At 41.9% G+C, this 12,831-nt stretch overlaps 1 protein-coding gene across 4 annotated transcripts in view; it reads left to right on the top strand.

Moving 5' to 3' along the window:
- LIMCH1 (LIM and calponin homology domains 1) overlaps window positions 1–12,831 on the top strand; it is a 662,913-nt gene that overhangs the window by 533,697 nt on the left and 116,385 nt on the right. For all 4 annotated transcript variants that reach the window (XM_069201855.1, XM_069201848.1, XM_069201843.1 and 1 more), the window contains exons 18-19: window positions 3,042–3,453; window positions 8,863–9,087. In XM_069201855.1, the coding sequence (XP_069057956.1) occupies window positions 3,042–3,453; window positions 8,863–9,087 (637 nt within the window). The remainder of the gene's footprint in view (window positions 1–3,041; window positions 3,454–8,862; window positions 9,088–12,831) is intronic.

Below are 12,831 nucleotides of genomic sequence, written 5' to 3'. Positions count from 1 at the left end.
ATTCAATTTACTGAGTTATTTTCCATAAAACTGTGCACTTAAGCATGTTTGACAACTTTTGTCATAAATTTGAAATTATTTTTTCAAAATGTTCTTTTCAAAATGTTGATTTAAAAAAAATCTGATAATTTAGCTAACTCAAAGTATGTACAGTAAAGATCAGATTTGGTTACTCTGCCACTTTATTTTTCCAATCTGTTATTCTGACTGATGATTGTGTAAAGCAATTATATAGTATTTATTGACATTATAGGAAATTTCCCCAGTGTTCTGTATAGGGTGTGGACACATTTTACTGACTTATCTTTACATGAGTGAATTGTATAGTATTTGTTGCCCTTATAGGAAATGTCCCCAGTGTTCTATGTAGGGTATAGACAAATGTTTCACTGTTGTTTCTTTACATTAGTCAATGATTGTTATTTATATTTATCAGTTTTATTTAGTGCTAAGACCCAGTGGTATCAGAGTGCTTTATCTAGTAATAGTTTAGCAGTAGTAGTAGAAAACATTTATTACATTTGCACAGGTTGAACATCATAGTAAAACGAACCACACAGGCAGGGTCTTAGTGTGCTAAGTATAATAAGAAGAATGATCATATCTTCAAGGACAAATAATACTGAGCAAGGTTCTGGCATTGATGATCTTAGCGAGAGAATCAGTTAAGGCAGTATTGCATCTCATCTTCTGCTGTTAATAACTGGAAATGACAAGTGGAAGGATTTTAAACTCTTAAATGTTTCGTACAAGGGGATTTTCTTAATGGTTGGTGGAGCAGAGTTCCACCCAATAGGATTGCTTCCCAAGAAGAAATTGCTGCTGAGTTTTTGTTGTCTTAAAGGTTGGTATCTTAAGACAGCTTTCATAGTGTCCAAAGTGGTGATGACTTTCTGACCAGTTTATGGTATGTGTGAGAACGTGTATTATTAGTTGAGATGGATGGTAGTCCACCACAAGTATTAATGTCACTATTCTTGTTAGATCATGTAAAGTTTTTAGTAACTTAAATCTGAGCTCAACCTCTAGTGGCTATACCACAGAGCAGGCTGGCTTAGCTCAAAGTAAATAGCATTTAGAAGTACCAAAATAATTAAAAAGGCAAAACCACACTACAATAAAAAGAACCCCACTCCTATTTATAAAAATAGAGACTGATTTAAAGAAAAAAATGACACCCAACTGACACAAATCCAATAATGGGAAATAGAGATATGAGTTTTAAATATTTTAAGTGAAAATAACACCCAAAAGCATTACACACCAACCTCAGTCATGTGGTTGCGCCTGACTGGTACCTTGGCATGATTTAAAGGCAGCAGGGAACAAAGGATGGGACAAGCCCAAATAATAGCTACATCTGCATGTGACAGAGTAGGCCTATATAAAGTTAAGTTCCTGGGCACAGCCCAGATGCTCAGCCTGTTAGAGGAACAGGTCGCCTCCCTATACCCTTTGCCTCAGTTCTGGGAGACAGTTCACACCTCATCCAGGGGCTACTCACCTCCAGGATGACAGTTGGAAGTTCATGCAAATGGGCTGTTAGATGCTTTAGGGAGGTAAAAGGTGACTTGTTAAAGGTACCTTTTGCAAAATATTTATTACAAATCCGCAGTCATGTTTTGCAGTGTCACTCTACTGGTGGCACAGTATGTGCTGCAGTCCACTAATGACATATAACTTACAGGCTCTGGGAATACTTTGTACTATATACTACAGTTTACAGATAAGTTACATATGGAGTCTGGATCTTCAGTCCTAAGAGTGCCAGCCAAACCCAGTACACCTAAGCACACAGCAAAAAAATCTTTGCCTAGTCAGCCAATAAATGTGTGTAAATGACTCACCAATCTATTCAGATTACTTTGTTCTTGGCTACAAATTACCCAGATGCCATTGTTGCCTTCCAGACTCACCTGCCCCTTTTCAAAGTGGGGTACTCTAGCTACTGGGCAACTTCCTGCATCACTCAGGAGCTCCCTCTGCTCTTCCTCCACTTGCCGCCTGCTCACCACTAACTTGGACCAGAGCTAAAAACCCAACCGTTTGGGCCCTAATGGTTTCTTTGCAGTGCAGGTGCTTTTATACATAACTAAACCAAACACATGCTGAATTATTGTTAACCAAACTGGATTTTTTCTGTTCATATTCTGGATGCATCCAATGAAGGCTGCTAGCATTGATCCCCCACATCCGTAAAATGACAGTGTCATATCTGTATTTGGAAAAGACCTGATTGTACCTTAGAATATACTTGAAATGTGTCAGACGTGTAATTTGTACAGATCTTTATCACCGACTATACATAATGTTCATATCTGAATTTGGATGGCCTCTTTCCATTAGACAATGCTGCTGCTTTACGTTATTTCAGTATGTGTGGTTCCAGAGAAATTCACTTAGTGTAAGAAAAATAGACTTGAAGACTGTGGATTTTTCTCTTCCTGAACACAAAAATCAGTCTCTTAGGGATCGTCTGGAATCTTGCTATTTGGGGTGAGCCCAACCTTTCTGTCAGAGGCATTCTGGTTTCAGGGTTTGCACAGTAAGCTTATTTGTCATTCATGGGTTGTCTTGGAGTTTAATTGTTTTAGTTTTAGGTTTTTGGTATCAGTGCCTAGCTGTGGTCTTTTCTCTAGTGTGTGTGCATTGAGTATGGATACAGACAAAATGTAGGATAGTCTGAAGCAGTTGCTTGTCAACTAGGTAGAATGATCATTTTTGTTGTGTTTTTCACAATTTTAAATGCCATTTTGTGCAAATGCATGCCTATCCCTTGAACTGTTTATAATAAAGTGATCTAGGATGAATGTAATGTAGGAAAAGTATGCACTGGAAAACATATCTGTCATATTGCAGGTAGGAAGATGCTGATATATTGGCTGTTAGTAAAGAAAGTCATTGAATAGTTTCCTACTATTAATCATGCTCCCGGGCAACTCTTTTAAGGTGTACCTACTGCCTTGAATCTTGCAAAGCGATGCCTGGAAGAGGTTTAGCAGTTGCAGTAACAATGTTAATGCTGTTTTTCCGCTTACCAGAGAACGTCGGGAAAAGGAGCTGCACGAAGCCTACAAGAATGCCAAGTCGCAAGAGGAAGCTGAGAAGATCCTCCAGAAGTACATAGAAAGATTCACTATCAGTGAGGCTGTGCTTGAGAGCTTACAGATGCCAAAAATTTTGGAAAGGCGACATTCTGTCGAGCCAAATAAACGTTCTCCCCCTGAGGATCCCAACCCAATGAAATACTTAAGGCAGCACTCGCTCCCAGTGACTGCTCCAAAATTTACTGCCACAGTTGAAGCATCAATTTCTCCTACCAGTGAAACCGAAGCAAAGTTTTCAACTGGGAGGACTTCTCCAACTAAAACTGCTATGTCAAAGGCAGTGCCTTTGCTGGTGCCCAAGCCTTACTCGCAACCGAAAACCACACATGCCCTAAAAACATTCAAGGTGAGAGGAGCAATGTTGTGCAGACAAAAACTGTGCAGGAAAAATAGACAATGCTAAAAGATACATTGAAGATGCAGAAAAATGGTCTTATCTTTGTTTTTAAACTGGTATTTTCCCTATCATGCTTTTCTTGTTGAAGTGCCAAATGCGAACAAGTGTCTGAACAGCGATTTGTGCGGATTTGGCGGTCATTGGGCCTCGACATGAGCCGCTTCAAAGCGATCTATGGTGCCTTCTCCAAAAAATGCGAGTTAATTCTGTGGCAGTCTCAGACGAAATATCACGTAATCAGAGAAACTTCTTTCTAAGCTTTAAATGTAAACTCCGCACAGTATATAATCTAGTTACATTCGGTTGTATTTTATTAACAAATGGGCAGAAAATTATGCTTGTACACTTTGAGCTTAAGAGAATGTCTACTGAGACACATTTTCCCTAAAATAAATAGCGTTCTGAACAAGCCTAAACAGAATCCTTACAACGGATGCTTCAGTAATCCTGTCTCTGGTTGCATGTAGGCTCTTTACAGTCTGTGCAAGGCATGTTGATGTGTTAGTGCTTGCCAGTGAAACTTCCTGTGTAAGCATTGATGCTTCTTGTGATAGGTTACATTGACCGTTAACTACCAAAGGGCCTTTCCAGGGGCAGGACATGCAGTAGGTTTTCAGTAGTTTAGAAGAATGGAATATATGCTCCCTGAGACAGATTAATGCATATCTTTTTAGTGGCAAGGACCCATTGCTGAAAATATCTCTAGTGTGTTAGCCTGAACCGCATTTCGTGGTTGGAGTATTCCTTATGCAAGGTCTAATAAGTAGAGTCTACACCATGTGTGCAAATGACTTTCCAAGAAAGGATCCTAAGATGAAAATTGTGGTTGGCTCTCGATTTGTTTCAGTTTTCTCATTGCAGATTACACTGGTTTTCTAATTATTACAGTTTTAATTTTCTACTTTAATTGTGTACTTGCACACATTTGAGATGTTTAGCTAAGAGGTTGAACAAAAGAGCCAAGTTATATTACAGGTAGAGTAACTGTAAATCCATATTTGCTGCTTGCAGTACACGTGCTGCCTTACACACCATGCCTTCACCTGCAAAGTCCTCTGCTGCTAACAGGTTGCCTTGTGCACTTGGACTTGATAGTCATCCAATAAAGGTGAGATGTGCTCATGCATAGACTATACACTGTTCCGTCATAAAAAATAATTTTGCAGGTGTTTCCTAACATCATGCAGTCTCTTAGTTATGGTTAGCATGAGCCTTGCTCTTTTGTGCTGGAATTAAGTCCAGAAACAAAACTGGAAAATACTTGTATGTATAGAATACATACCACCTGCTTGCTAACCAGAGACAAATGATTTATGTTTTTGTAAAGCAGTTTTAGTCCTGTTTAGGTCAAGCCATCTGAAACCACTGCCCTCTGAAGAAGATGCTCTTTGATGGCCTAATCAAGACCACCAGGATTGTCTATACTTTCTAGTTTTGCTAACCAGGAACTACTTGGTTTTGTTTATTGGAAATGATAATCTTGTGCACTGCCTTCACAAAATGAGAGCAGAACCGCAAATTTGGGTTTGTGCCCTGAGCTTTACCATTTCTGTAGTGTCTAGTGTCTTTTTCATCCAACAAGTAAAATAGAGGAACATGATTTGATCATTCACAATGAGTCACTAGTGCCATCTTGTGCTACCAGTCTAGCTATGCCATCCCACTTGCTTCTGTATACCTGCTATGAGGATTATGGACAGACAGTGGTACCAGCTTCGACTCCTCTTCCCCATCCACTCATGGTGCCCGTGAGCTACCCTTCATTTTAACTGCAGGTCTTCCATGATCATGGACCCACTTGTAGAAAACCGTTGTGGCTCTTGCACGATTAGTGTCCTTTTGACGCGCAAGCCATGCACTGTTAGATGTTAAGCATCTAGTCTGCGGCTGATGCCAGGTCCTGCTTTACTGCCTCAATGTAGTTGTGAACTTCTCTTTCCAGATTGGCTGCCATTGGTCTTCATAGGTGAAGTTGAGCTTACTTTGTGGGTTTTAAATAGCTACCCAGTGAACCCTCCGCGTTCAAAAACAGGATATGGTACACCAAGAGCAGAAAAGAAAATCAAATTGATGGGTGTAACGAACCTGTTTTTCTGAAAGATAGTTATAATTGCAGAATCCTTACCTTTAGAATATTTCCATGTGTAAGACTGGATCCATAGTTTTTCAAGCAATAGCTGCCCGAGTGCTGCTGGTGTGCGCCAGGTGGCTCTGCAGTACCATTGCATGGCCCAGTAGTTAAGGATCAGAGTCACGCAGAGGCAGTGGCCCTGCATGCTGAAGTCCATTTTTTTCTGTCCATGCTCCTCAACATGAATCTGGAGCTCTACTTCCAACTTGTCAGTCTTCTGATAACTTAAAAAATGTTCCCAAACTGTGTGCTATGGAAGCAGTGTCTCCCTCACAAATGACATGGTTCAAACTGTGCCATGACTGCAAAAAACAGATGTCAGTCACGAATCACAAGCCCCCCCCACCCCATCCAAACCCACCTCCAACATGCGTCTCTCTGGTCATGATTCAAGGTCAAGTGAGAAGAGCACTTTGATGCAACTGAAGGTGATCAGCGACCAGGAAGCAAAGCTGTCTGACACCGAGCATAAGAAGGTGTGCTCGAGCAATTGTCCTCCCTTCCAATCAAAGTCATAGGGCTGATCTTGCTCTATGAATTAAATAAGTACACTGTTCCAAGACTATAAAGAGAATGAAAGAGATGCAGGGTCAGTCAGGGATATCATTGATATCAGGAGAGCTCTCAAGCACCCATGAGAGTGACAAGTTTCATCACTGGACTGTCTCCTCGTCAGACCGGTGCTGCAATGTCTGGCGGACCATCCCGGCAGTCGGGATGGTGCTGAACCGAAGGCAATTTGCCAGGTTAGGGTCTGAAACGAATACTGACTGTAAAAGCGAAAAAAAGAAAACTATTTGTGTGAATAAGTGTAGGAGAGAATGAGAGAGTTAAAATCAGCTCTGAACCATAAACATCACTTTAATGAGTCAGGGAAAAAGTCCAGGCCAAGGTTAAAATCAAACAGAGTGCCTACGGGAATGATGCTCCACTACACTCTACAGAAGGAAAAAGGTAGTGTACCTAATCCTGTCGAGATATGGTCTACATGTTTCGGGTCTTGACGGTCAACGAGTGATCCCACAACGCTTCATCAGGACCCATAATACTACTTCTCCTATCCAAAATTTACAAAAAGTGCTAAGATGTCACTTACAGAATGATTGACCAACTGATGTTGACAACTTGTCTTCAGTCGCCCATCCCATAGTCGAGAATGAGCTTCCTAGGAACGCGCTATAACCACAACCAAAGGAGAATTATTATTCTATCCCCCGGTGAAGCAGAAGACCTACCCTCTGCCACGTGCCTGAAAACAAGCTTTCACTTTGGGAGACTACACTGGACCAACAACCTCCCAGTCCCTCTTTTGTATTGAATGATCTTGCTCTAGACATTGGCTGACCCAGTGCTAAATCTTGGTCCCACTTGAAGTCATCAGGTAAGTTGAATTCCAAGGTGCTCCACAAGCTCAAGAAGGCGAGAGGGGGTTTGACTCCCTTTCGCCACTTGAAGTCAGGCAAGAAATCTTACAGTTGGCACCCAGAGAGCCAAATGACTTGAGCATCGACTGACCCCGCTCCTAACTTGGTTCAGGCATGCACTGAATTCCTTGGCCCGTTGTTGATCGTCTGTAGATGAGCTCTTCAAAGAGGCCATGTTCCAGGTTTTTAAGATGATGCCAGATCCCTCTGGAGCACTTTAAGCCCAAAAGAGCCATAGTTCTTCCTGGGTGCTGACTGTCCCTCTAGGACCTACTACTGGCCCCTTGCTAAAGCCGGACCAAATCTCCTCTGTTGTCTCAATGTCCAAGCCAATTCCCTCTGTGCCGGCACTGCCACACGTGCTTGGCCCTGCTCCAACATTGGGCTCCATCCCCAGACTGACATCTGCCCTTCCCAGATGCACGTTGTGTTATCAAATTACTAAGGCACAGCCAGTAACAATTTAGCTGGATTCCCTGCCTATTCTATGACAGCAGTACTATCAATTTCTGGAGGCTTTCTTCAGCTCTGATTCGAACACAATACAAGGCTTACACCCTGTCCCCCAATGACATTGATTACAATAAGAAGGCAGCAACTTACTCCCCCCTCTCATTAGAAAAAGGAGGTCTTTCTTTGAACACAAAAGGAAAAAGAAGTTAGCTCGCAGTCAAATGTATTGGCAAACGTGCAATTATCCATGTAACAGGGTCTATGGACAAGGCGGTAACAAAACTGCCCCAAGGAGGGACAAACATAAAGCATTTACCAATGATGACAAAGGATTTTTGAAAGGCAAGCCCATGAACGAGTGATAGTGATTGGTGTGCGGTGGGTGTGGTTTTAAAGCCCTCAGGTAGATTACAACAGGCCAGAACGCTTGCGCCTCGGCCTAAACAAACCATGTAAAGGAGAACTCAAACCCAAATACTTCACTGCGCTGCTTAGTGGCCACCACTCCCGAGATTTATTTTCTGTTTTCTAATACCACCTTCATAACTAGCTCCTTGCTCTTTGTGGGAGCGACCATGTTTTGATGGGGGCTATTCCAAAGCATTAGCCTACCCTCCATTTTACGTTTCGAAGAGTGATTTCCAGCCTTTGAGGGTGTGGAACATGTGGAATGAATGTCCAGGTGTCTGACAAGGGTGTGTAAAGTAGCATGAGCTTGCAACACTAGCTAGAAAGGTATTTCTCTGTAAATGTTGACTGGCAAATGGAATAACCGTGCCTAATGGTATAAAGTAGTTTTTATATTAAAGTCATTATCAAAATCCAGATAAAGTAATGGTATCGCCTCACTTTTGTCTTCTGCTGACAAACCAGACACGTATATGACACAGCAAGTGTATACAATGAAAATTCAATAATTTCAAAATGATGGTGTAACTCTAAAAGGGAAACAACTGAGAGGCCAATTGTGTTTTGTTTCTCCTATATAAATACCTACCTTTAGGATGTCACTGTAATACTTTCTGCTCTAGGGAGCTCAAAAATGCTGTTTACAAGAGCTTTAGTATGGGTGCTGCGCTCGGCAACATCTTCTTGTGGTGCGACATACTGTGGTTGTGGAGCTGAGGATCAGTCACACCTGTGGATCACTGTGCTTTAAATTACACCTAAATATCAATTGTTAAGTGTCTGCAGAATGCATATTGGTTTACAATTGTGGGGTCCAAATCATAGTTTGTTAAAAAATAAAGAAATCCTGTACTTTCTGTAACTTCACCCTTCCTGTGAAGTAAACCGTAAATTTTTTCATTTTGTGATGTGATAAATTTATTCTCAATGTGTGTCATGTAGGTAGATGGAAAAGTTAACATGAATGGAGAAGCCTTCAATGGGATAGAGGATGAGAATGAAAGCAGATGCGCCTCGGTGGTATTTGCACCCTCTGCAAGCAGATCGCAAATGTTCGAAGGGGTGGCCAGAATTGATGAACCCCAGGAGCAACTGAAGCCAGAGGCCACTACAATTGAGCTGAACCTACGGAAACCAGTATCCCGCACTGTTTACAAAGAGGTGACGGTAAGTTTTGTGTCCACATCTTCCAGGATGGAGGTAATTAAAAAAAATTTTTTTTTTTAGTCTCACATTTAATTGATGACATGCCTAGGGTAAAGTAATATGGTAGTAGGAAAATAGTTTAGAATCGAACTATCATGAGAAGTTAACACTTTATTCTTCAAATGTACTCCCCACCTCTGCCCCAGTGTACCAATTAGGGTACGTTAAACAGCTCCCAATCCTGGTATTGCTCTCTCTATCTTTTTCTCTCTCTCTCTCTCTCTCTCTCTCTCTCTCTCTCTCTCTACACACACACACACTCTCGCTCTCCCTCACACCCTACCCGACCCTCCTAATGTACATATATTTCTTTATATTGCAGGCCCACATCTCTGGTCCCCTTAACATCTCTTCTCCATCACACCGCTACCCTTTGCCACATCAAGACCACTGCCACATAACCATTATGGGTGCACGTTGTAGAACCTTTACATTCATCCATGGCCCTAAATGCTCTTCCCAGTCTAGTCGACTGCATTAGATACCAAACCAGTGATAGCAATGTGTCTTATACGTGGAATGAATAACCACACCTCAAGAATATACTAATAGTAACACATTATCTCCCCGATTTAAGAAGTTTTTAAAAATTAGGCTACAACAAGTTGGAATGTATACTTAATTAGGGTTTGCTTAGTAAACTTAGTGGAAATGCTGCACTAGAGAGAATGGGCTGGGCAGCGCCACCCATCATACTGAATTACAGGTGCACTTGGAGGACCTGAACATTCATGGAGGCGTTCTCCCAGTTGCATGCTGCAGAGTGCCATGGAGACTGTCCAGAGCCTGCAGCCCCAGGTACATTCTGTATTAAAGAAAGTGCATCATGAGCTATACGCCTCCCCCGTGGGAGGGTGGAATGGGCTAGGAACCCTTGTTCATGTACTGCTCTCTTATTCTTGTGGCCCCTGTCCTGCCCTTAGAGCCTGGGTCAGACTGGGACAGAAAATAAGCCCGGGCACCAAAATATAAGTGCCCCCCATTTGTGGATTAGAAAGTTGAAAATGTGGCCTATGTTTTTAAATTGGTGCAGTTTTGAACTTGTAAATACACATTGTATGAGTGTTTTGAAAGGTGTAGGAGACTCAGTTGATTTGAGCTTGCTGCGGGCAATGTTTGTTTTAATATCACAGAAATTAAGAGTAAAAAGTGGCCCATTGGACTATAAAACAGGCCCGCCAACAGCCAAAAAAGCGTCCCACACTTTCCTGCCATATCAGCAGTTCAGGCACTGTCTGATTGCCCTGTAGGCCACCCCGACCGTGCTTTGAGCCCTCTCCCACCTAACAAACGAGGCTTGTTTTGTTAAGGAAATTGCATTGAGTACAGCAGCTAAGACCGGTGGCACAACTGCTTCCAGCCACCCCAGTACTAGTTGCAACCACACACTACTTAATTTGGGGTGCTGTATTTTATCCGTAGCATACATTATTCATGGATGCATGACTATGCAGTACATCCTTTTAAACTATGGAGATTACTGGAAATACCTGATCCTCTTACTTACTTTTTTTTTCAAGTTATCAAATATGAAACTCGATAAGCAAGTCATGGTATAGGATTATCCATACCGTGTACAAAGTAATAAGGGCCACATGTACGTAGGTTCAGATTTGCGACTTGCAAACTGCGAGTCAAAGCAACTCTCAATTTGCGACTCGCAAATCCGAATGTAGGATGGTGTCCTTGACACCATTTGCGATTCGCAACCCCCTTGGGAATGGCGGGCCTCACAGGGATGAGTGGTGGCCTGCTGGAGACTGCTTCTCAATAAAGCAGCTTTTCTTTTTGTAATGCAGCCCGTTTTCCTTAAAGAAAAACGAGATGCGTTACAAAAACAAAAAATGAAACGTTTTCATTTCATTTTTACAGAGCAGGCAGTGGTCAGTAGGACCACTGCCTGCTCTGAAAAAATGTTTACAGTCACATTCACAAAGGGGACCCCTTCCCTTTTGCGAATGGTTAGTACCCATTTGAAATGGGTGCAAACTGCGATTGTTTTGCGACCGCGTTCGCAGTCACAAAACAATCCTACTTTGCACTGCGAGTCGCAGTTAGTAAGGGAACACCCCTTCCTAATTGCAAGTCGCAAATCCGTTTTGCGATTCGGTAACCAGGTTACTGAATCGCAAAACGGGGTTTGTGCATCACGGTGTGCTTTTTGCACGTCGCAAACAGCCAAATTTGCTGTTTGCGACGTGCAAAAAGCTTAGTACATGTGGCCCTACATGTCTACTTACAACCAGCAAGAAGCAAACTAAATCAATTTGCATTTCTGATACTCATTTAGATTTAGAAAACTCAAATCTAGTTGCTTAGCTTGAGCTCTAAAACATACCAAGGCATGTCAATTGGCAAATATTTCCATTTAACACTGGCAAAACACATACTAAATGCTTAGAGGCTCTATGAAAAAACTAAGACAAGCGGTCCTCTGAGAACATAAGGCTTCGATTACGACTGCCCCGGTCCACACCTGTTAAAATCCGATGTCCTGGGGGTTTAGGATTTACATGTGCCATAGTTATCGCCTGTGATTTAACTCCTTCAAAATGGGGCATAACAGGCATTTCCCCTGATATGTAGCTGGGGAAAACAGGAGTACAGTAAGTACTTAGTGTGAAAAACCTGGCAGTATTTGGAAACGGGGGTCCGGACTACTTGTAATCGGGCCTAAAACTATGCATGTAATATTTAGTTGTAACGCATGCTCCTATGCAGGCACATATAACATATTGCTATGCATTGGTGAATGTATTTTTCATTCTAGCGCGACATCGACTCCATTGTACTTTGGGTTTGGTTATGCTATCCATTCCCATTACCCACAGGGCTTAACAATATCTGTAAAGTATGTTTCTCCTGCAGAATGCCCTAGGAGTGGCATAGAATTTCACTCAGCCATGTCGAATCATTTCTGGAATCTGATTAAGTCTTCACATTAGACACTTATTTTTAAAAAATATCACAGATGTTAGTGCGTGGCCTTAGCTTTATTGTGTTCTGTACTGCAACCGTGGTCCCGTGTTCTAGGATTGTGGAATCAGGGGTGTGATGCGTCATTTCCTTGTGGTTGGGAGTTTGATTGTTGAAACCCAACCCTAGACTGACCTATTAATGTGTATCTGTATTGCGGGGCTAACAATTAGGCAATTTATATTTTTTAACTGGAGTTCTCTGTTTGTACAGTGGTGAGGAAGACTTGTGGTTTTTCAGCTCCCTTGAACATCTGTTGGCACCTGTGAAGATTGTCCTGTTATTTTTTGCATTTGTGAGTCCACGGTGCGCAACTTTAAAGCAAAGTGGTGATTATGTTCATGTGCATTTTATGTGACTCTCTTTCGAATGTCACATGGTAGATTTGAGTCCTGCTTGTGCTAGGCTCTTATTTCGTAAATGTTGTGGGTTGTTTCACACGTTCCTATATGCTGTTGGCTTCAAACCCCTGTGGTCAAATGTGGCCACAGAGGACATTTTGCAGCCATATGCAAGTAAAAGAAACCTAGTGTATGGAAGAGAGGTGAAGTGGAATAGCACGAAACTGAAATGCATTTTTGCAACTAGATGGTGTTGCTGCAAATAGAAAGTAAGGATATGTAAGTTAAGTTGTGTGTGATAAGAATCTTGGGTGACGAAGTGATGACGGATTCGGCTTCCTCCCATATGATAATGAGAGAATATGTCCATAACAAATTAACGCATAAG

Source organism: Pleurodeles waltl, chromosome 1_2, assembly GCF_031143425.1.
Source record: "Pleurodeles waltl isolate 20211129_DDA chromosome 1_2, aPleWal1.hap1.20221129, whole genome shotgun sequence".
Lineage (NCBI taxonomy): Eukaryota > Metazoa > Chordata > Amphibia > Caudata > Salamandridae > Pleurodeles > Pleurodeles waltl.
The sequence above is the reverse complement of the archived record's forward strand: the minus strand, read 5'-3'. Positions and strand labels throughout refer to the sequence as shown.